At 32.7% G+C, this 24,004-nt stretch overlaps 4 protein-coding genes across 14 annotated transcripts; 1 reads left to right on the forward strand and 3 right to left on the reverse strand.

Annotated features, from left to right (window-relative positions):
- Positions 1–2,089: 2,089 nt before the first annotated feature.
- On the reverse strand, positions 2,090–6,539 carry LOC121211202 (uncharacterized). 8 transcript variants are annotated; one of them, XM_041083726.1, is made up of 7 exons: positions 5,725–6,517; positions 5,009–5,128; positions 4,055–4,814; positions 3,834–3,892; positions 3,541–3,669; positions 3,209–3,344; positions 2,090–2,552 (listed from the first exon to the last, which is right to left on the reverse strand). In XM_041083726.1, the coding sequence occupies exons 3-7, from the start codon at positions 4,757–4,759 to the stop codon at positions 2,208–2,210; spliced, it is 1,374 nt and encodes a 457-aa protein (XP_040939660.1). In that variant the 5' UTR covers positions 4,760–4,814; positions 5,009–5,128; positions 5,725–6,517; the 3' UTR covers positions 2,090–2,207. The 8 variants fall into 8 exon arrangements, with proteins under 8 accessions (XP_040939660.1, XP_040939659.1, XP_040939658.1 ...); XM_041083725.1 differs by having other exon boundaries at positions 4,055–4,839; XM_041083728.1 differs by lacking the exon at positions 5,009–5,128 and adding an exon at positions 3,103–3,139 and having other exon boundaries at positions 2,361–2,552; positions 5,725–6,522.
- Positions 6,540–9,959: 3,420 nt separating this feature from the next.
- Positions 9,960–11,720, forward strand: LOC121211203 (60S ribosomal protein L36-2). Of its 2 annotated transcripts, none has more exons than XM_041083730.1 (4): positions 9,960–10,143; positions 10,745–10,848; positions 11,198–11,397; positions 11,511–11,720. In XM_041083730.1, the coding sequence occupies exons 2-4, from the start codon at positions 10,747–10,749 to the stop codon at positions 11,542–11,544; spliced, it is 336 nt and encodes a 111-aa protein (XP_040939664.1). In that variant the 5' UTR covers positions 9,960–10,143; positions 10,745–10,746; the 3' UTR covers positions 11,545–11,720. The 2 variants fall into 2 exon arrangements, with proteins under 2 accessions (XP_040939664.1, XP_040939665.1); XM_041083731.1 differs by having other exon boundaries at positions 9,997–10,143; positions 10,742–10,848.
- Positions 11,721–12,503: 783 nt separating this feature from the next.
- Positions 12,504–18,404, reverse strand: LOC121211204 (cleavage and polyadenylation specificity factor subunit 2). The gene is made up of 18 exons (XM_041083732.1): positions 18,158–18,404; positions 17,903–18,071; positions 17,613–17,709; positions 17,255–17,381; positions 17,044–17,165; positions 16,798–16,892; positions 16,548–16,699; positions 16,292–16,349; positions 16,094–16,201; positions 15,521–15,773; positions 14,737–14,921; positions 14,526–14,618; positions 13,956–14,054; positions 13,486–13,617; positions 13,352–13,396; positions 13,093–13,260; positions 12,937–13,011; positions 12,504–12,816 (listed from the first exon to the last, which is right to left on the reverse strand). Exons 1-18 carry the CDS (start codon positions 18,304–18,306, stop codon positions 12,715–12,717), a joined length of 2,229 nt encoding a protein of 742 aa, XP_040939666.1. The 5' UTR covers positions 18,307–18,404; the 3' UTR covers positions 12,504–12,714.
- Positions 18,405–19,571: 1,167 nt separating this feature from the next.
- Positions 19,572–22,928, reverse strand: LOC121211205 (signal peptide peptidase-like 1). Of its 3 annotated transcripts, none has more exons than XM_041083735.1 (4): positions 22,798–22,928; positions 21,020–21,959; positions 20,097–20,297; positions 19,572–19,880 (listed from the first exon to the last, which is right to left on the reverse strand). In XM_041083735.1, exons 2-4 carry the CDS (start codon positions 21,815–21,817, stop codon positions 19,764–19,766), a joined length of 1,116 nt encoding a protein of 371 aa, XP_040939669.1. In that variant the 5' UTR covers positions 21,818–21,959; positions 22,798–22,928; the 3' UTR covers positions 19,572–19,763. The 3 variants fall into 3 exon arrangements, with proteins under 3 accessions (XP_040939669.1, XP_040939668.1, XP_040939667.1); XM_041083734.1 differs by having other exon boundaries at positions 21,020–21,986; positions 22,798–22,848; XM_041083733.1 differs by lacking the exon at positions 22,798–22,928 and adding an exon at positions 22,485–22,735.
- Between the last annotated feature and the right edge of the window lie 1,076 nt (positions 22,929–24,004).

Below are 24,004 nucleotides of genomic sequence, written 5' to 3' on the forward strand. Positions count from 1 at the left end.
TAGCTAAATGAGAAAAGTTACATAGTTACTTATTTATCATATAAGCTTATAAATTATTTGTATTTAATAATTTTTATTTTTTTTATAATTTTTCTAATTATACTTTATTTTTTTGAATTTTTAATTTGTTAATAGTTAAATTTGAAATTAATTGTTTGACCGATTTAACCATCGGTTAAGTTCTAAACTTTAGAAATCCTTTTAATTGAATCATCAAATTATTAGCGTTTTATTAAGCATATCTTTTTATATTCCTACCTGTTAATTTAGGTGTTAAAATGTCAGTTTGGGTCTAATGTGGAACATATTTAAACTATGTATGTACTTATCTATGGTTAGTTAAGGTCTAACATGTTAAAAAACACAAAATATCAACAAAATTTAGAAATGATATTTTTTAAAAACATGTCAAATTAAGCTATTTATGTAGCAAGTACACACGTGTTTACACATTGATTTAAATGTTTTAAATTCTACCCTCGATTTGGATTGCATTTAACACTCAAGCTAATGGTTAAGCAGTAAAATTATCATGGAAGTCCCTATACTAGGAATCGAATTGCATTTTACCCCTCTATTAAAAAAAAGAGTAAAGTAGTCTTTATACATTAGTTTAAGAGCAAATTGGTCATTTCTGTTAAAAATTTAAACCATTTGTATCGTTAAAAATTGACGCTGTTGACGAAATAACTAAATAGTGACATATGGCATACCATGTGTGCTTTATGCTGATGAACAGAGACTAGCTTTTAATAACAAAAGTATATGAAATTTTTAATTGAAGGATTAATTTGTTCTTTAATCTAACAATTTACTCTTTAACCTAACCTTCAATGGTTAATTTGTCTTTTTTGAGTAGAGAGGGTAAAATATAATCTGACTACTAGTACAAGGACCTCCATGATACTTTTTCTAGTTAAGTTGAAGAAAAACTTGATAGATATGATAGTAGTTCTTTAAGGACTCAATTAAAATATTTTAAAATTTAAAGATCAACTTAAAACACAGACTATAGTTTGATGATCTTTGATGCAATAAACAAAAAAAATATTTGTATTGTCTTTTCCTTTTCCCAGTAATTTCATTTTCGCCGTCTCTTCTCCTTGCGTTTCCACAGTTTTCTTAACCTCCCAACATTAGGTTTTAAGAAAATGGGCGAGGAAGGAGATATTAACAGGGCGAAGAAGATCCCATCACCATGCGACGTTGAGGCTTTAAAGAAGTGTTTGCAAGAAAACAAAGGGGATTACGTGAAATGTCAATCTCAGATAGAAGCTTTCAAGTCTTCTTGTTCATTGAAGAAACCGACCCCATCTGCGGGTTCTACAAGTAGCAGCCGAAGCAATTGATTTTCTGGTTTGATAAGAGTGAAATCCCTTGATTTTGACTGTGTAACCCATCTCCATACTTTCTTTATTGTGTTACCTTTTCATGCTTTACTGATCTTTTAAGATGTAGTTTGCACTGTAATTTAAGTAAATTTTGGAACCAGCCAAGAACCCTAGTTTGATACCTATGAAATTTGCCGTAATAATTTCCCGATTGTTATTACAGATCATGATTTTTCCTCTGTTTTGTTTCGAATTCGATATCTTTATTTTGAAATTGGTTAATTTTTGCTATTAGTCCCTGCACTATGCGTAGGTTGTGTATTTAATCTCTATACTTAGTTTGATCAAATTTAGTTAAATATGTATTTTTCGAATTGGTTAATCCTATACTTTTCAAATTCGATATCTTCATTTTGACATGGTAAAATTCTGCTATTAATTGTGTACTATGAATAAAATTATAGAATTATAGAATTATAGATTTAATCCATGTTCTACATTTGGATTATTCTCATTCTCAGATTTTATATTTTTTCAAAATTCAAAATTTCAGGCTAAACGTGTAATTCTAAAATTTAAAAAACACAGCTTAAAAATAACCAAATTAAAATATATATGAATTAAATACATATTTTATATATAGTGCAGGTACTAATAGCATAATTTAACCTTTTAAAATTTATTTGCTTTCTTTAGAACTGACCTGTGTTTAGCTTCTCAGGATTCAGGCTCTCAACGATTGCTTGTGATTATCGTAGTGAGATTGGAAATTCAGTATAAATTTAATCAATGAATGATGTTGTTCATCACAAATATCCTAATATTTTTTTATCTTTTTTTTTTCTATCCATGTTATTTTCCAAAAATAATTACATTTCACCAATCATCCCTATGTGATTTCTTGAGCACCATATGCCCAGATTCATCTCTATCGAAAAGTCGTTCGATCAATTCGTTCCAGCTTACTTTGCTCTTGCTTTTCCCCGACGATCCAACGGATGACTCGCTACTCAATTTACAGGAGTTGTACTTCTCTACGTCCTCAGACTCGTCGAAAGTTCCGTATTCAGACGGTGGCGAGTAAGCATGGGGCACTGATAATGAAACAGCCCTTTGGAGTGCAGCTTTGTACTCTTGCTTGTGTTCTTTTGTTAATGTCTCTTGCCTTTCCATTCTTTGTTTTGCTGGTATCTCCATGATCCTATCTTTCTCTAGCATTAACTAAAGCCAAAAAAAAAATGTACGGTAAACTACTCTAAAGTCACTAAACTATTAGTAAGTTTAGATTTTAGTCACTTAACTTAAAAACGTTACACAATGATCATTAAACTATTTGAAAGTTTTCATTTAAGTCACTAAACTATTCAAAAAATTTTATTTAAGTCATTAGACTGTTAAGCTTTTTCTTTTAAAAGTTCGGCTAGCGAGCCCAAAGTGACGATTTGATGATCAGTACAGTAGATAAGTACCCATTGACAAGTAAAAAAACATAAATTAGATCAAAATCGATCTAATAGTCAATATTGGAGATAAGAGAATAAAGTTGTTTAGATTTTGATTTGTAAATTCATAATGTTCAAAATTGTTTCATAAAAAAAACTTGAATGGTCGAAAAAAAAATGGAAAGAGAGCTTTCGATTAGTACAGGTAGTGTGAACAAAGGTCATGGAACAACGATTTTAACAATCCAATGACTTAAATAAAAACTTTTGCATAGTTCAATGACCAATTTGTAACTTTTTGAAGTTGAGTGATTAAAACATAAACTTACTCATAGTTTAGTGACTTTGAGTGAATTTACCCAGAAACTGTAATTGGCTAAGTTATATTTGCTTTAAACCATTACCATGAACATAAAAATGCAGCTTTAAACTTACATCCATGGCTTTCTGTGATTCTCTTTCAATCCATATTATAGCATGGTCGGATGTGGCGTTACACGAAAGAACTATGTGCTCGAACCTTCCATCCACGGGCACTGCTGTCTTCACAACTGGGGGAAACCTTCCACATCTGCAAGAGCAAAATATAATGGAGGGTGTCCATCAAGAGATCAAAAGTTCTTATGGCGATAAAACGGGCTGTCATACAGCATGTACTGAGTCGAGCCTTGCGAGGCATTCTCACGACGACATCACCATAGTTAAGAAAAACCCGAATTCACTAAGTATATGGGGGGGGGAGAGACGGTTGTTATGTCTCATTATACCTGAAAGGCTTTCGCTCGACAATGTGATAGAGGCGACCAGGTGCATATAGCCTCCTTGGATCTTTAAACATCTTCTCCTCAGGTATACAAGTATCCTTCATACATCTCAGGCATAGTAGGCATGGCAAACTGTTTAAATGGGGAACCGAGAGTAAGCATATTTTTATTTGCAACTAGGAAAACCGGTACTTGATTGGGCAACTGGCTTTACAAATGGATGTTAGCACACTCCAGAGGCCCATATCAGCTATAAACAAAACGAATTCGAAACGGATTATAGAGTCCAACTATACCAGAAAAGTGACTTGAAAATGTCTACTAACGGCGTGGCTGTTCGTGGCAAGAAATCATCCTGATACAGAGACATAACGCGGTTCATATCCCAGTATTTAGATAAACACGTCGTGTGGCAGAAATTACAATACTAAAAGTTCTGCGATAAACTGACTGATAGTATGTATCGTAGCTGACAAAAAACAAGGCCGAGCATTAAAGGGGGCGAAAAAAAACTTGCCTGAAGAACGACAGAATTAATGACATCTGCGTATCTGACCGCTAAATTCAGTGACATACACCTAGCAGGCGCGATAGCATAGCACCTGATCCTACTCCTGTCAATGTTTCCAAGTTTATCCTGATGCTGGACAACCACCAAAGCTAACATGGCTGCTACACCTGACCCGAGAGAATGTCCTGCAAATGTCAAAGTATAATTTGGGTGCTCCTCGACGAGTTCCTTCAAAACTTCGCACTCTGCATCTAAAACCCATCCGGCAGCCTTCAAGAGTCCGTTATGAACATAGCCACCATCGAATTTCCTTTTACCCAACTGATTATCCAAAAGCACTTGGTAATCACTTTCTTTTGCCAAATTAAGACCTCTAATGGCAAGAACTATATCGGCATGCTCGTGATCGAGGTATAGTATGTAAGAAGGAGCCTGTCCTCGAGTGTCTTCGTAAGTTTTTCTGAGAATTAACCAATCAGGGTTGATCCCATATCCTCCAGGGGGTTCCCAAAGGGGATGCCGAATATTGTCCTCATAAACAGCTAGAATGTAGCGGCAAAGTCGAGGAACAGGCTCGAATTCTTCTGCGGTTGCAAGACCCCATGTTACACTATCGTGGCCGGCGGTATGCAGGCATCGATTCCATGCCCATCGAGCACAAGCTAGGCAGTAAATACATTCTAGGAGTGGGAGGCCACATATGATTGACATCGATGCCTACTCTCGGAGATCGACAATGTAGAGCACAAATTTGCATGTAAATGGCCTGGAAAACAAGGGAAAGTATTCCACTAATGTGGGAAAATACCGAACAGCAACTAAGATGAGATACTAAATTCACACACATTCAGGCTGCAATCACTGTACAAATTAGAGGAATCAAACAAAGAAAATTCAAAGAGATTTGAAACAAAACTAGTTGAGGACTTTTATCATACATTTCAACTACAAAGTACTTACATGAGTACAGAGTATTCGAATTCAGTATATTGATTTCTGTTATATCTACGACTTGCGAGCTCACCCCGCACCCTACCAATCTCGCAAGACAATACGAATCAACATACTAGTTAGGGGCACCTGTGATGACAAGAACTAGTAAGCCCAAGTCTCTACGAGCCTATAACCTCGCTAAAACACATAGTGGGAACTATACCTCTAACATGAATAGAATATCTCTCTTTCATATCTCACATTTATTCATTGTCCTAACATGACAATCTCATAACTACAGAGATAAGACATTAATAGGTCGTTTGCGTTTAAAGGAATATGGAACTAATGCCGGGGCAACGAGTGGCATCTGTGGAAGGAATAAAGGCACCCGTTTTAAGACGCACATTGACTCTCTCGACACTCACACTCTTAGCTTTCCTCGCCCTTTCTAACTCCAACCCCCTAAAGAACCCGAATTCCAACTGTCTATAATCACTTATGGCTCTCCGCCCACTAAATGAACCGTGGCAACCCATCTTAATCCCTACGTTCTATCAACAATTTTCAATCGTATATAAACCAAGTCCATTCAAAAACTATGCAAAGGTTCCCCTAGGATGATACACTATCAACTGAACATACCAAAAAACAAAAAAGCATAAAGAATCGATTCAAAAGCAGTCTAAACAGTACCAAATTAAGCTTCCACACCATTGTCAAGTGTAAAACAAAGCACTCACCAGATAGAGTAAATGATGACTATAGAAAGAACTGCAACTCGAGGTGGCTCATAAATTGATAGCTGTACAAAGAAACCGATCTGGGTCTCTCTAGCATTAGGGTTTTCAATGTCATAAGCTACTCAGTGATCACAATTTTTTAATTTTATCACAAAAAAAAAAAAGCAGTTCAGAGCTATAAGAGAAAAATAAAAAAGACCCAAGGTATCAAATTTCTGTCTGATCAATAGAAACACAACAAATTAGATTTAAAAAAGAAGAAGACTTGTTAGAGTGAAACAAATGGGATTCCATGTTCATATGCAAATGTTCCTTGATAAGAAACTGAAGACAAAAGACATGGACTTTAATTTATGAGGTTTAGGCTGGTTGGGGTAATGCTGAGTTGTATTATAAAAGACTTAAATTGACAGCCAAAAAAAGTAAGTATAATAAGACAAAGGAACAAAAATTGAGAAGGCTAGTTAACTACAACTACAAGTCAAATTCCAGTCAGTCTGAATTAAAAATACATAATAGTGACCGATGTTTTAAGGTTGCTTTTTGATTCTTCTTCGATATAAAAATGCAGTGAATTCAACCCAGAAAGAAAACAGTGAAGAAACTTTAACAAGTGTCATATAATACATTGATTAATAATATTTCCCTTAAAAGTATTAGCTGTTTAAGAAATTTTGTTTGGACCAACCGATGAGCTACGAAACTGTGAAGATGAAGGTGAAGGCTGAAGCACGTTACTGTTGATCATCATCATCCACTGAACGATCAAAACTCCTGATTCTGGGATTTTTTTCTTTAATCCTTCACGTTGCCAATGCTTGCTTTTATGTTGTTTTTATTTATTTATTTATTTATTTATTTATTTTGGGCTATTAAGGAGCGTTATATGAGCCTTCTTTTTACCGTAAAGTGGAGAACGTGACACGTGAAGTTGGGTAACTATAGGTTTTTTTCTCCTTTTTAACACAATTCAGGCAAAAGTAATGATTATAAAAAGGGTAAACTACAATTAAGGTAATTAAATTATTAGTAAATTTACGTTTGATCATTCAACTTTAAAAAATTACAAAATGATCAATGAATTATTCAAAAGTTTTCGTGTAAGTCGATAGGCTGTTAAAATAACTACTATTATGATCTTATTTGTTTGCACTGTCTTCTCTAATTAAAAAAACTCTTCCTCCCTTTCTTTTCTATTGTTCAATATTTTTTTATAAAACAGTTTTAAATATAAAAAATCTGTAAACCAAAATTCACATAACATTATTTTCCAAATCACTAACCCTGACCGTCAGGCCCACTTGGATCTAAGATATATTTTTCTACTCATTAATAAGTACTAATCCAACGTAGCAAATAATTGAATCATTGCTTGGAGTTCGTTAGCTGAACTTTAAAAAAAGACTTAACAGTTGATGGACTTAAATAAAAACTTCTGAATAGTTTAATGATTTAAATAAAAACTTTCAAATAATTTAATGATCATTTTAGAATTTTTTGAAGTTGAATAATTAAAATATAAATTTACTAATAATTTAATAAAGTTTACCCTAATAAAATTTATTTCCAAAAAAAAAACTAAATATATATTATTATTCTGTGTTTATAGAGTAAAAAATAACTTTAGAAGTGGTCTAGGATGATGTTATGTATTTTCTTTTAGAAGGTAGTTAAACAAAAAAAATATTATGACAAAAAATTTAATAATTTTATAAAAAAATTATGGTTTACTTCAAATGATAAAGTTAAGAAATTGAAACTATAGTATATTAGGTTCAAATATCTCTTGGCATAATGACAAATTAAACTCTTAATATTTATATTTTTTGTCAATTTAATTTTTTTTAATTAAATTTGATTCTCTGCTTTTAAAAGAATCGAATTTGACCAACAACCTTTTAAAAATAATCAAATTATTATTTTTTTAATAAAAATATTGACTAAAACATTAAATTTTTAAACATGGCATCCAACATAACAATCCATGTATAATTTATATTATTTTTTAAAAATTTTATGATTTATGATTTTTTTTTTATTTTTTTATTTTTAATTTTTTTGTTGACACGACAAGTAAGATAAGTAATTTCATGTCAGCATGAAATATATGTGGTTGAAGGCTAACATCTTTAAAAAATAATGTTTTAGTTGATATTTTCATAAAAAATAATAAATTGACTATTTTTGAAAGACTAATAATTAAATTTAGCTAAAAAAAGAATAAGGTCAAAATGATAAAAGACATAAATATTGAACGATAAATTTATTATTATGTTTATTTTTATATAAAATATAAAAATATATGTTTGGAAAAAAATTTACTTTAATAATAGTAAACAAGGTAAAAGTGTCATGGAAATCTTTGTATTATGAATTAGATTGTATTTTACCCGTTTACTAAAAAACTAGCAAATTAATTCAAGCACATTAGATCAAAAAGTAAACTTATTATTTTTGTTACAAATTTCATCCAATTCTATTATTAAAAATTGCGTGACTGATAGAAAAACCTAACAGTTATATTGGTGTGCCACGGGCATCTCATACTGATATATAGGGACCAACTTTTAACAGTAAAAATAGATAAAACCTTTAACAAAATGATTAATTTACTCTTTGATTTGAGATACATAAATTAATTTATCTATTTTTAATAAAAATGATAAAACATAATTTGGCTTCTAAAATTTGTATGATACTTTTATCTAAAGAAAAAAATAATAATTATGAAACAAGATTTGTGAAGAAGGAAAAGGCAAATGGCATTACAACACGCACGACTTTGACAAGTAGACTAGGCTTAGTTTGGATGGGCGATTGGGTGCAGTGCAGTACGTTTAGCTTACTTTTTGTCTCACGCTACAGTATTTAATCTCAATGCCACCGCTGTTTTTACACTAACTGCAAGTAAACGCACCGCCCATCTAAACTCACCCTAATTTTCTTGGCAGTTGGTACCTAATTTGATTGTTTATTTATTTATTTTTTAAAATTTAATTTAATTATGAAAGCACATGAAAAATTCTAAGTTGATACAATATTTAGAACTATCTATAATATATTTCAATATCTTAAATAATAGGATAAATGCACTTTAGTATGCTCAAATTTACGTATTCTTGTACTAACAATAATATCGTTATCAAACTCAATGCCAACCGAGTCAAGACTCAATCGATAATTTAATTTTTTATTTAATTTTACTTTTTTTTTAAAATTATTTATATTTTTTACAATAAAATTCAGGGTAAAGAGGAATATTATAGTCCAAGGTGGCACACCAACAATTTTTTTAAAAAGAAAAATACTATTATTTAACTTTCATAATACTTGCCAAATAAAATTATTTTCAAAAACACAAATAAAATTGTTGACACGACGAAACTTAGGCAAAATAAGTACTCAATTAACTTACTTGACTATAATGACGTAATCACAAATTTTTGTTTAAAGATAACATTAAATTTTCGTTTTATAGTTTATAGAGATGATGATTTAAATTTATGATTTTTCTTTTGAATAATATTATTTTTAAAGTTTAACGTGAGTACTTGTAAGTTGTATATATATTTTTTTGTTTATTTTTAAAGTTATTATATACATAAAAAAACCCACAAATGATGTGTAAAATAATTATATTGTTTAAACAAACAAAAAGACAAAGTATTTATGTTACTTAAAAAAACATAAAGATAACTTTAGTCCCTAATATTTATTTATTTTGTCATTTTGGTCCTTATTCTTATTCTTTTTTTTTCAGTCATTTTGATATTTAACTTTTAAAAATTAGTCAAATTATTTGTTTTTTGATTAAAAAATTGACTGAACTATCAAAATTTGAATAACATTGACATGACAGTTTATATGATATGTTATGTATACTTCATTATTTACATGGATAATTTTTCTGAAAGTTTTTATGAATTTTTTTGAAATTTGTTGATTTTTCAATATCTTTATTAATTTTTTTTAATTATTTGTGGATTGTTACACTAGTGGCCGCATCAATGTCGTTAAAATTTTAGTAGTTCAGTCAGTTTTTCATCCAAAAATAAGAAACTTGACTAAATTTTAAAGATTAAGGGCCAAAATAACTTTAAAAAGTATAAGGGTCAAATGGAAAATTGAGTAACGATTAGAGATTAAATTTATCATTATGCCCTTAAAAAAATTACGGCTTACAAGTCAAGTAATTGGGCTTTAAAATCAAGATATTCTAAGAAGTAATTTGGGTTTAAAAGATTTTGTGGGTCGGGCTCAATCCTCAAATCCGTTATGTTCTTCATTTATTTAGTTTTTTATTTCAGCCCACTCATGTTAGAAACCCTAAAAACCTAGATTCGGCCATCAATATATTTGTTACATCACGAATACAAAACCCTAATTTTAACTCCGCCTCAGATATCCCCGTCTCCACAGGTACATCTCTCTGAGCCCCTTCGCCACTTCTTTAGTATCTTTCTTTTTCATAGCATTTTGCTCTATTTGATTGCTTGTGAAGCGAATTGTAAGCTGAAAAACCGTAAATTTCGTGTCAGATAGCTGAAGTTATTTGAAAATGTGAAATTCTAAGCTCAAATATTGAGCAGTTTCATCGAGTGCATTGGATTTAAGTTGTGTTCATTATCTGCTGTGTGTTGATTGCTGGGTTTGTTTTAGATGATATGATATTGACTGTTTTGATATTGGGTCACAATCTTTGGTTTCTGTTCTGATATTGGCTGGGTTTGTTTATTATATATGTATATATATTGGTTTTGCAGCACCATTTTCACGCCATGTTAACTGTAGATCTGGTTTTAAGAAAGAGGTGTTTGGAGATTAATATGCACTTGCATTTTTGTGTTTGATGAACTGTTTATGCTAATATATTTCGGGAAATTAAAAGATTTTTATGAAGGAAAGTACAATGAATGAAGGGTTTGAGTCATTTGAATTCTAAAGGCCATTGAAATGTCGTTTGAATGTTGTGGTTTTCATTTTATTTATATGTATATTTGGTTGTTTGTTTCTAAAGCAGGCATGGCTACCAAGCAGCCAAATACTGGCCTCTTTGTAGGACTGAACAAGGGCCATGTTGTAACAAAGAAGGAGTTGGCACCACGCCCCTCTAATCGTAAAGGAGTAAGTAGATCTATATTAATTAATTCTTTTACATAGAATATTTGTGATCGGGTTTAACTTATCATAACTATTGGTCTTCCAGTAAAAGAGTAAAGGGAAAACTGTATTGGGGAAAAAGATATGTTCCTTGGATTTGGGTATGATTGGTGGATAATGAGTATGTGTTTAATGCAGTTGTTTAAAAAAAATTAAGAATTTAAAAGAAAAATGTATTTAGAGGGCTATATCTCTGTATTTTTGTCTGAATATGCATCCAGCATTTGTACTTTTATTTAAAAAAACTGTAATGCTTGTAAGTTGCTATGCTAGATCTGTTATTATGTGTACTGATTTTTCTATTTTATTTCAGAAAACGAGCAAAAGAGTCCATTTCGTGAGGAACTTGATCAGGGAAGTTGCTGGTTTTGCACCGTATGAGAAGAGGATCACTGAGCTTTTGAAAGTCGGTAAGGACAAGCGAGCTCTTAAGGTAGCTAAAAGAAAGTTGGGAACTCACAAAAGGGCAAAGAAGAAGCGTGAAGAGATGTCCAGCGTTCTCCGCAAGATGAGGTAATTATCTCTTATATCCTGGAAAAGCAACATTTATTGTCGTAAGTTTCGAAGGATTTGCAATCTGAAAATGGGTAAATAAATTGTTTCGTTGGTGCAATGTTTGCTTGCAGAGCCCACGGTGGAGGTGCAGAAAAGAAGAAATAAAGCTTTATTTTCTTGGTTTCTCACCCTTGTCGTGCTCGAGTTTCTTGTTTAGGAGCAGCTAGAGGTTTGTTTAGCATATGTTTCATTTTTGTTGTTTTGAGACTGAAATCAGTGCTTTGGAACTTTTGTTTATTTGAGTTAGAGATGAGAAATTGGAAGAAGTAATAACTTTTAAATTTTATGTTTTTTGAATTATATTTAACGCCATTACTATTCTACGTGCAAATTTTGGGTATTTAGTTTTGTGGATCTCCATTTTGCCATAAGATGTTAAATCTCTGCATACGGCCTGGGGCCGAAAGAAAAATTGAAACCGATCCAATGGTATTTAGGTTGTTTTTATTTACAAGTTAAAAATCATTGAATTGAATCCTGTTTTTATTTTATATTTAATTTATAATTAAAAATAATTTTCAAAAAATATTATGTAACAGCTAACGATTATATTGTATTAGATTTACAATTTAACCCTTTTTAAAAATAAATTATGTATTTTTATAATTGTACTTAAATGTTTAAAATTCATTGAGAATCTAAAGTTGAAATGGAAAAATCGAAAGTCGTATTTTACCTAATTATTAGAAATCGTTCAAAAAAAATAAAAAATTGATGAGATCGAAATTAACTCGTCCTCATTTGGCGGAACGGAATTATGGATATTTCCAGTATGATGGTCTTGCAACGATAACATATTTCATTTGATAAAACACATACTTTTGCGTTATTTTTTTATATACCTTTCAATAGAACGAAGAGAAGCCGCAATTTCGTTATTTATTATTAGTAAAATTTCTTTTACACCTATCAATTAGCCTTTCGTTGATAAAAATAATGATTTGATTTTTGTAAATCTATTGCTATAGAATCCTACACCCTTTAATGTGTCAATGTTAAAATCTAATGACATAAAACGGTCTGTTTCTAAACTAATGTCATAATAAAAAGGATATACAAAAAAATGTATAAATGTGTCTATCTCTATCTTCTTAAGTAATGACAAAAAGGTTAATAAACAGCAACCTAAAAACCATACAATTTAGTTGGGTAAACAAGTAGTACATTCAACCAAAAATGGTATGCTACTGACAAACAAAGTTAATTAGTTTCTGAGCCTTACCAAAGCTGTGCTTTCCATACTCTATTGCATTGTGTATTATTTCATTCCACAACCTAAAGTAAATAAAACTGGGAATATAGATATTCCCGTATCTTGTAGTAATCTTCGCACAAGGGACCTTCGATTATGATTTGCTGTGTACCAGAACCACCACCCTAAGACGAACAAGAAATGAAGTTAAAAGAAAAAAAGCGAAGAACAGATCATGACCCATAAAAGAAGATGATGCAATTGGATGATGCCAGACAGGAAAGTCAAAATGCCGAATCACTTACCTTTTGGCTTGCAACCCCAACTTTGCGTAATGTCACGTATTCACCGCATCGCAGCGCCCCTGCAGCAAATTCTACCTGTAAAAGAAGCACCTTTGGGTGTCAAAAGGGGGCTATATATTTTCAAGATTGTGTGTAAACAAATATGAAAAGCAGTACCTTGACACCCTTACTGGCAAGAAACTGCTTGAAATCTGCCATTTTCAGATCACCTACAACCACAGATTTATGCGGGGGAGCTGGTGTCGAGATGGGTAGTAATGAGAGCATGTCGTTTTCTGTCTTCCCTACTTCAGCATCCACCCAAGCTATTTCGTAGTCTCCTAACTGATATTGCAGTTATGTTAGACAAAGGGATAGAGATTGAATGTAACTCAAATTCGGTTATCAACATCACAAAATTAATTCAATTGGTTACCTTTTTAAAGAGGACATTGCTCATCAACTTCTCAGATAATTGTACCTACATTACAACACAAGGCCAAAAAATGAATTCTGATATTAAAATGATTGCCTTACATTAAACAAAAAACATTTTCTTGAGTTATATACCTTATAAGCACATAAATCAGATGTGACATCAATTGTTCCTTCAATTTGGGGAGCATAAACATGAGGACAAACATGTTTCAAGCAATGTTGCTTCAAATGCTCTGTTGCCTCTGCTGATCCATGCACCAAGACCTGTTGAGTGAAAAAAATATATATGACAAAAGGCACCCGCATAAAATAGATCAAAACCCAAAAAAGTTAGGAGGAACAGGGTAACATGACAAAGAGGCATATTTTAATTAATAAATATAGTGCAATGCTGTGTGCAATTGTTCAACAGCTATTGCTGCATGTTCCACCTCACAGGATTAACATTTCACATCCACGTATAATAGCATGGTGATGTAATAAATGCATTACAAGTAATAGCATATTGCACAAGGAAAATTTTACATGGACAGCCCATAAAGATGATAAAGCAGATACATAAACTAGGAGTTCCAAAAAACTGCCTCAAGAAATATCCTTACAAGCTTTAATGGAGCCACGTGGGCAAGGATTGATTTGACAGAACGACCATCAGAACGCCCCTCATAATCCATGTAAACAAGTGAAGACTTTACTTGCACCTGACCGTCATTGCAGAACATTGTTTGGTAAATGGCAAAATTAAGTATATTGTAGTTGACTGGTTCAAAGGCGTCAAAACAGTTCATAATTGCTGAAATTTTCATGGGCAAACTCACAACCAAATCCCCTTTCAGAAACAAACCAACAAATGAAACAGAAACAATATTAAAAGCAACATATTTCACATTGATGTCAGTACAACATATAAATCGAAACTAAAATGACCTCGTAAAAGGGCATTTGTTCCAGAAAAAAAACGATAAACAATAACAAGGAAGAAGATAATATGACCAGGGAAGAAAAAGAAAATATAAAACTCAAACAATCTGGAAAGGACCAATACAAGTTGAAATGAAAAGATAAAATGCCCATGGGTGCTTTCATGTCATCATAAACAAAAGCAAAAGAATCATCACCGATCAGTCCAAGCAAATTGATTATACTGTGACTTGAGCAAGAGTAGAACTTACAGTCAATTCGTTAGATATAACTTTTGAAGGTGTTGTGTCAAGTATCAAACTAGCAGAGCCTTCATCAAGTTTTCCATCCATATCCCCACCAGTCTGAGATGCATATATAAACAATTTCATTATTGAACAGTTTCAATAAACCCAAATATCAATAGACTAAAGATAGAGAGACATAACATTCTCAAGCAGATTGCCCAAAGCAGACACTTACACGCATAGCTCCTTGGTCCATATCTTCATCCTTTATTACATAATCATCAGGATTTATGACTTCACCAAAATCATCCCAATCAGAAGTATTGTCATAGAAGGGAAACATTGGGGCAACACTAGAGGATGGGGGCACAAATCCATCAATCAGAACATCACGGAATCTGCTCCCATGTTGACCTAACCCTGCAGATAAAAAGATATCAGCTGACGGTACACAAGAGGATGTAAAAGATAATCAAACTCTTATTATGCATCATGAATATCCCATACAAGGATACCACATCAGTGCAGGGAGAAACTTCTGGAATAGTACTGATTTTTTTTTCCTTCTAAAATAAATGTAAACCATCAAGAATCAATGAAAATAAACAAAACCTGGCCACTAGTTTTATCACAAAAATAAAGGAGGGAACTCCTATGTCCAATGACGGGAATTACAGTCAAGGACAGTCCAAAGATAAGTTATTTAAGAGTTGACACAACTGCAGGAATGTACATGGAGAATGGAGACACAAAGGTGAAATTTATCTAAATGCATTTTAGCAATTTATGAGATCTTCTGACCTGTTAGAATCAATTAATATATGTCAGAATATCCCTTTGTTGTGAAACCCTAAACAACCCCTTTCTCTCTTAATTTGAATAGGAAATAATCATTCAAATACACAGGAAAACAAGTAATACAAGGCAATAAGAATTGGTCGAACACTCAAAACCCCAACATGTATACCAGTTTCCAAAAGAAAATTAGACTGAGTAGCTTGTAGGAAATGGAAGAATACCATCCAGTGAGGGATGCTTATTATGAGTGTCAATAACCATTGGATCACTAGAATTGACATCGTTTGCAAGAGAAGCTTTAGATTCTTCCTCTTTGATAAGACTAGCTTTTAAAGCTTCTTCTTTTTTCAACCGGTTCTGCTCTTCTTCATAAGCAATCAACTCCTCCCCAGTCAAAGGAACCCTCCTAGACATCGTGACTTTAACTGCTTTTGGAGGTGGATCTGCCTGGAGCATACGAGCTAACGTGCCAAACTACATATACAGGTCAAAGTATCACCATCTATATATTATGAGGCAGAAGAGATAGAACAATCCTTTGATAAAACAAAATAGTAATTACATGTCAGGTACATTATTTTTACAAAATTGTTACTTTATAAACCTGATAAAAAAGAACTTGGACAACCATGAAACACAAAATAATTCCTGACAACAAGTTAAATGACAAAGAGCTTAAAATCTTTGGTCATCAAGTAAATAAACCTCTATTGGCCACAAAGTAGATGCTTATCAACATCTACACTGAGCATGAATTCAATTAAATTTGATGTCCTCCATTGTGAAGAACTCACCTGGCCCCTTTCAGTAAATAGAACAAGATTCTTGACATCTGCTGCCCACTCAACAAAAATATCATGAGAAAATCCTGCTTCCAAGCTGGCCATGGATGCTAGTATAACCTAAAATAGAAATATAAGCCAACAGTCAAATATATTAGGCTGAGAAAGATCATGGTGATCAGCTGTTTAAGAGTGGTGCAATCAACTAACCTTGGGACCATCAGGCACGCTATCAAGTTCACTCTTGCTTGTTAAAAGTTTGATATTCCTGCAAAGTTGGCATAAATAACTTATATAATTCACCTCCAAATGAATATAGATATACAAAATTTACAGCTCATATCGGTTCTACTTTGTTAAGCATGTAACAATGATACAAACCGAGGCATAAATACACAGTAGTGAAAAGTAAAAGAATAGAATACTAGCAAGTACTGATGGCATCAATAAGAAAAGGAGAACTTACTTCAGAAGAAAAGCATTATCACGTGAAGTTTCAAAGGATTTAGCTATAGCATCACTCATCCACTCAAGAAAACTCTTGACATAATCAAGTGTGCTTGCTGAAACATATGTCACAAAGTAGATGGGGAAGTTCAAAGACTTCAATGACCAGTTCTGTTTATATCATGATTCAAACTTTGCAATCGTTAATATGGCTAACCAAACGACTAATAAAAAATCCACCTCTTTCTTACTCAAGCATCCTTACTGACCTCTTCTAAAACTAAGAGAAGTTCCAAGACACGACCAGCGGTATCGACAGGTAGCAACACATTTCCACCACCTTCTAGAGTCTTTGAGATGATTTCTGCAGAAATTTCTCAATTAAGTTTAGCTGTGACCATGGTCCATAAGTGCAGGTGTTGGAGTGCATTAGAGCAGAAAGGATTTGAGGATGTGGAAAAGAACTTTTATTTATACCACGACTTAATAAATTCAACGACAAATACATAAATTACCAACAAAATCTCTGTCCCTCTCCCTTTGCGGCTTAGGAGGTTGATTGTTCAAAGCATTGTAGGCATCAGTTATAAGAACAGCAGGCCGAACAAAAGATTCTAGAACAGTTCCATTCAAATGCCTGATAAAACGGACTCATCTGAGTATATAAAGTTAATGCTCAAAATAAAACTGCAATCTGAGATCAGATAAAAGATAGCATATATATACTTCTCTTTGCGTCGGTTAAAATCGACAGCATAAATGACATCTTCTCCGTCCTTTGTTATCTTCCAAACAGTACCACCCAATAGATGGCCAGCAACATGAGGAGCAATTACAATACCCTCACCTTTTCCTAGACCATTGTAATGGAAACAAAAACAATATACTGAGAAAGGAACATCTTAAAAAGGATTGAATTAAGTGGTTGGGCAATGGCATTTATCTGAACAAAAGTTACCACCCACATATAGTATTAACTACCAAGTGTTGCAACATTCTATTCGCTAAAACTTTCACTGTTGATTAACATTGACCTAACAGGTAATGTAATTGAGATATTTACTACTAAAAAAATATATGTTACCAGATAAATGATAATTCTGCGAGTAGGTTAGCCGAGTTATACTCTGGAAAGCAGCATCAATGTCATCCAGGGAGAACAAATCGAAGTCTGATACTTGCTGCAATTGGGAAAGATAACGTAGCATATCAACATTAGTACTACAAACAGAGAAGTTTAACTTCAAGGATCAGGTATAACAGTGTAATCCACTAAACACCATTCCCATACACATTGATGATTCAAAATAAAACTCTTCAAAACAACTAAGCTCCGGAAATAAATCAAATAAAGAAATGGAGATAAACTTTCACCTTACGAGAGAGATAATGATCGTACATAGTGAGAAGGCCTAATCGATGAACCGGTTCAGTGGAATAAAAGGGAGCCGAGAGTCCAAATTGTTTCATAGCGTACGGAAGAGCACCGAGGTGGAGCGTGTCCGAATGCGACAGCAACACCGCGTCTACCGTCGAAGCAACCCTGCAAAAAGAACCGTTCCAATGTGAGTTGAATTCGTTAATTAATAGCCATTTCGAAAGTCGAAGAAGAAGAAGAAGAAGAAGAACCTGGAGAGGGGTTGAAGAAGGGAGGGGTCAAAGAGGTCATTCCATCCACAGTCGATTAAGAAGTTGAAGCCGTCGATTGAGACTAAGTAAGAGAGAGGGTTCTCGTTGTATACTCCACAGAGTGGGGTTACCTGAACCGACGTCCCCATTCTCGCTCGGTGAAAACAGAAGATTCAGGGGTCTTTCCCAAGTAAAGCTAAAGTTTCAAACCGGGGTGGGCGATTTTAGTGAAGGGCTGAAGCCTGAAAAGTCGTTGGAACGGCGCCGTTTGGAGTTTTCTTTTATAACGAGTTTCTAATTATATTCGGGAAAAAAAATGAGGGAAAATGGTTTAATTAGACGGCGTCGTTTCCTCGAAGAGAGATAAATATTGACGAGAAGCCCATGGACTATTACAAGGTAAGAGTCCGAGCATCACATTCCTAATTTATTTTTTATATTTTTAATATTAATTAAGAAAATATGTCAGTTTGTTAACACCATTTGGAAAATAAAAATAAAAATAATAACAATTCATATTTTGTTTTTCTAAAAGAAAGTGAGCTATTACAGTTCAAATCCAAAATATTTTTAGTTTACATACAATACAAAAAGACATGGTGGATTTTCTTTATATTTAGAAAGTATTCTGCTGTATTTTGTAATGGTTACTTCTAATTATTCAGATTATTATTTATAATTTGATTGTATTTGCACCTTAAAAAGAAGTTTGTTTTACTATTTTTAAATATTAAAATTTTATTTTATATTTTTATGGTTAAATTTACGTAAAAATAGTATGTTTTATACTTTTATTAAGATGGATGGTAATCCAAACTAACTTAGGCTGCAATTTCCATTTATCCAGATCCAATTCAAGCTTAGTTTACTGAACCGAGTTAATATGTCACACGTAATGACTGTGATAAATTATAATATTATTAATATCATTTTTATTCTTATTAAAATTTTAATTTTTAACTCTTCAATTGAATTGATTTGACCTAAATCTCTTCTACATACAGCAGAGAAAAGGATGAAAATCTCCCTGATATTTTAACCTTTACGTACTGAGGATGTTATTATTACGTAGTACAACCATTTGTACAGCATGTTGGCCTTCATATAGTACTTACCATCAATCTTAAAGGCATAAATTAAAGGATAAATATAATTTTTGGCCCAAGCAACTAGGTTCATTTTGATACTTAAACTTGGTAATTAAATCCAGGCCATCAAACTTTTACATTTTCCAAGTTTAAGGATCAAAATAGACTGAGCTGTTAAGTTCATGAACCAAAGTATGACAAAAAAACATAGGTACCAAAATGAACCTAATTGTCAACATCAAGGCCAAAATTACATTAACCGTAAATGAATGGCCATAAAGCATTTTAGAGCAAATGGTTGACCTTGTATCTGCTTGTTCACATGGTTCACAAAGTTTTTTTTCTGGCTTTCATTAAGGAAAATATATCATTGGCAGAGTTGGATTTCATAAAGTAAAACATTGAATTGTTGATATATTACTCTACTTTTTCAATGACAGAACATCAAAAGGAATATACAACCGAAAGGTTCCATGTACCCTGTTGAGGCCCGGCTTCATGTCAGAGAAAGAAATGGCTCAGACTTCTATTTGTCTAGCCTTGTCATTGAGATTTGGCATTGTTCCTTCCCATAATTCAACTAGATCCTTCCTTAACCACGAGATAAAAATCACAGGTCCCAGAGTTGAAGGTACCTGCGTGCAAAAGATGGAGGATGTCAGTTGAAAACGATATGGAGGTGCAACAGGCATTCCATGAACTCAAAAAACTATAAATTTCATTTACAGCTTTAGGTAACCTCGACGAATTTTGATCGTGTAAACAGTGAGAAATGAGAATAGAAATGATCAGAATGACTACGTCATATTTGCAAAATCTCATGCTTGGAATAAAGAGGGCCAACAAAATACCAGATAAAGAAGAGCAGGTTGGGGCGAGTGAGTCAAAATGCCGGCTGCAAGCGCAGTTACTAATCCAACAGCATAGCCAGGAAGGGCATACCATATGTATTTGTGCCCCTTCGATGAATGTAAATCTAAAAGATTTACAGTTTCCCTAGTCTTTCGATGATCAAAACAGAGGACTAATGCTAGAAGCATGGCAGGAATGGCCTACATGAACATAGACAAAACAATCAGACACTCTTGACAATTAGAAAAATAAAGATGACATTAGCCAGCAAAGTAATTTGGAACTGGTAACAATACTACGATGTTATTCTCAAGAAGTCACATGCATATGTTGGAGTGCTTGTCTCTATAAATGCATGAATTGCAAATAACATATGGTTGGTCAATAAGTACAGAACACTGGTCTCCCTTGTAGACTGCATGTGTTCATCTGCAAACCATAATTGTTTGAGAGGACATGTTTGTTACCTCTTCTAATAACAACCATCCTAGGAACAGGAGCAATAAGAATAAACTTCACAAGCTTGAAACTGAAATGAGAAATTAAGGGCCTGCACCTTGAAGATACTAATAAATGATGATCCAATAACAAAGAACGTGCAGATATTGTAGTGCGTTGCATGATATATAGTGTGGGAAGATAAAAGAGAAGAACAAAATAAATTCAACTAAAAACAGAAAATTCTCAACACAGGAAACTTCTCAAAAAAAGATAAGTTATACTGCACCGAGTAAAGTTGTGAGTAATTACTGCTCAAGAAACATAGGAGACACAGTTCTGCATATTCTACATGTTTGTTCATAGAAAGAACTGAAATAAAAATAAAATGAAATGTAATGATGACTGCTCATTTCATAAAATAAGAACCTTTGAAAATTGCAAAAACTGCTTTCTTATATACTGAAGAGAAAGGCTTTCATACCATATCACCAAGACCAAGCATCATGAAGTCAGCTGAATTCCCACCAGGGGATGCACCACCGAGCAAATTCCTTGGAAAAACAATCTTTACAGGCAATTCTAGTTTTTTTGTGATCAATTGTAAGCCAGGAAGACTCAAACTATTAGCAACCGTGTGAACCGGGTTTGAAGCTTGTTGTGTTGCTACTGACACCATGACATTATCCCCAAAAAATCTTTCAGAGAAGAAAACCCAGAATATGTCATACACAAACAAGCACACTAGAAGCATTGCACATATTTTGATGTTTGGAAGGCGCACATGACTGACAAATGCAATACATATGGAAATACCTAACAAATTGTTCAAAATCCAATGCCCTGAAACAAGCCAAGCTGCAACCATAAGTATGCATGCCAATAACAATAAGCCTTGTATCCTGGTAAATGACTTTGAACAGCACCGAGACACAAATGGGTCAGCCAAACCAAGTTGTGATTTCAAATAGGCAACATGAGGGGATAGACAGAAGAATAAGGACGAAACAGAGGCAATAGCTGTGAATGCAGTCAAAAGTTGTGAGACAGAAGAAAAAAGGTAAAACATCAAAAGCAAGCTGCAGGAGCTCATTATTGGGATCATTAATGCTTGGGACCGATCTAGAGTAATTGATGCTTCCGACAAGTCACAGTTCCGCTCCATTTCTTTCCCATAATTCAGAGCACGAAATGCAGATCCAAATGTCACAGCCACTGCTGTAAGTATGAGAGTCAGTGGGGCAGGCTCAAGCAAATACAAAAGCTTCCACAAAGAATCCATGACTAAGAGCACAACTCTCTTGGATCAATTATCTGAAGCACGTCTTTTACGCGCCTAAACCGAATACAACACAAGATGAATCTCGAGAACAAAGTTGCACTACTTCTCTAATGAAAATTATTAGCTGAGAAATCCATGCAACCTGCGAAACGATTACACCAAACAAAATCTATTAAAATACGTAATTAAAACAGGAGAAACATCAGTAGCTAGATCAAGGAAAAGTGAAGCAAAACTAGCCCCTAGATATACTAACAAATGGATGCTTCTTAATCCTTAGTTGGATGCGACTGCACTAAGCAATTGAGTACTTGAGTTAGTCTCCTCATCATCTATTTAATCCTTCTTTAATAACATTCTTTCTTCTGATTTGCATAGAAAATCACAACATACAAACAAAAACACAAAGGGGTATATTCTACCAAAAACAACTTAAACCCAGAACAAATATTTAACTAAATAACTTTCTTAAAGATGTAAAGCTAAAAAAGGTTGATTACAATTCCAACATTCTTCTAATTACACTAACTCAAGTACTCAATTGCTTAGTGCAGTCGCATTTAACTACGAATTAAATTTCCGTCCAGAAACAAACCAAACTGATAACAGCTGAATTTAGCAATTTACATCTCATGTCCTTCTTTTCGACAAATTTATATATAATTACCTCAAATTTTAAATTTTCACACTAATCAGAATCGCAACAAACAAACAAATGTTGAGATGAAATGCAAAAATTTCATTACGTTCACAGCTCATATCACATGAGGAAGAACTCCATAAAAGGGTTAAAAATCTAGGGCGTAAAATATTACAAAAAGAAAAGGCTATAAAAATAAAATATATTCATAGCACTATTCCAATAAAAGAGTAGAGATTAGATTTGATCTACAAACAAGCGATGAGTAAAGATCTGAGGCAGCAAAATTAAAAAAGAAAAAATAAGCAAATTAAGAGAGAGAGATTTTGGAGGGGACTACCTTGGACTTTGTACATTTTGAGAGGCCTTTTTTTTCTTTTTTAATTTCGTTCAGATGATGATCAATAAGGAGGTTCTCTTTTTCCTAGTGCGAGGCGAAGGAAATGAGATTTTAAGTTAATTCACAGAAAGCCCCCCATAATTTTACGTGTTTTATAATTAGAATCAATTTTCTTTTGGGATTTCGCTTTAAAATAAAACCAAGGAAGTCAAATTCTTCTATTAATCCCTGTATTGTGGGTAAATCATAGATTTAGTAACTATACTATTAATTCTTATTATGCGCAGATTACAAATTTAATCACTATACTGAATACTCTAATTTTGTTAGTTTTAGCGCTTATAGTTTTTCAATTTTAGTAACAATATGAGTTTGGAATAGGTAGTGAAATGGGCTAAAAAAAACTAAAATCAATTATGGTAGTAGTTAGATTTAATTAAATTAATATTATATTATTCAAATATAAACTTATGGTAAGATAAATTTTATTATTAATTCGTAAAAAGAATGTTAAAAAGTAAGGGTGTGTTTAATTTCTTGAAATTTTAAGTATTTAAAAATTAAATATTAAATTTCATAAGTTCCGAATTTATGTTATAATATTTTAATATATTAACAAAAATTAAGTATTGAATATAATTATTTTGTTTGATAATAATAAATATTAATTTTTTAAAAAAACTGTTTTATAATTTTAATTTTATTAGTATATGAATATTTATTTTGTTTTGAATAGTTTTGGATGAAAAAGTTAAAGATAAATTTTAAATATTTTAATTTTTAATAAGAGGAGTAAATAATTTATTTAAAAAATAATATTTCGAAACATAAAACCAATTTAACCATTAATTTAAGAGTTAAATGTCATCTTAAAATTAACATGAAGCATTGTTTTAAACATGTACACCAAATTATAAATATATGTATCCCTATTGTGTGAACATCTTTCAATCAAAAAAGAATGAAGAAAAAACAACCTTCTCAATTTTTATTAAGGGATAATATACTTTTTGGTTCCTGAACTTGATAAACTGTCCACTTTGTTACATGCATTTTTTTTGTTTTTTTTTTACTTTGGTATTGAAGTAGACAACTAGATAGATTTTAGTCTCCAAATTTAAATTTCAACAATATTTGATGATGTGACAAATGTTTTTGGAATATGATTGGATTGATTAGTCGAACCGGTTAGATTGAGAACTGATCG

Source organism: Gossypium hirsutum, chromosome A12 (assembly GCF_007990345.1).
Source record: "Gossypium hirsutum isolate 1008001.06 chromosome A12, Gossypium_hirsutum_v2.1, whole genome shotgun sequence".
NCBI classification, from domain to species: Eukaryota; Viridiplantae; Streptophyta; class Magnoliopsida; order Malvales; family Malvaceae; genus Gossypium; species Gossypium hirsutum.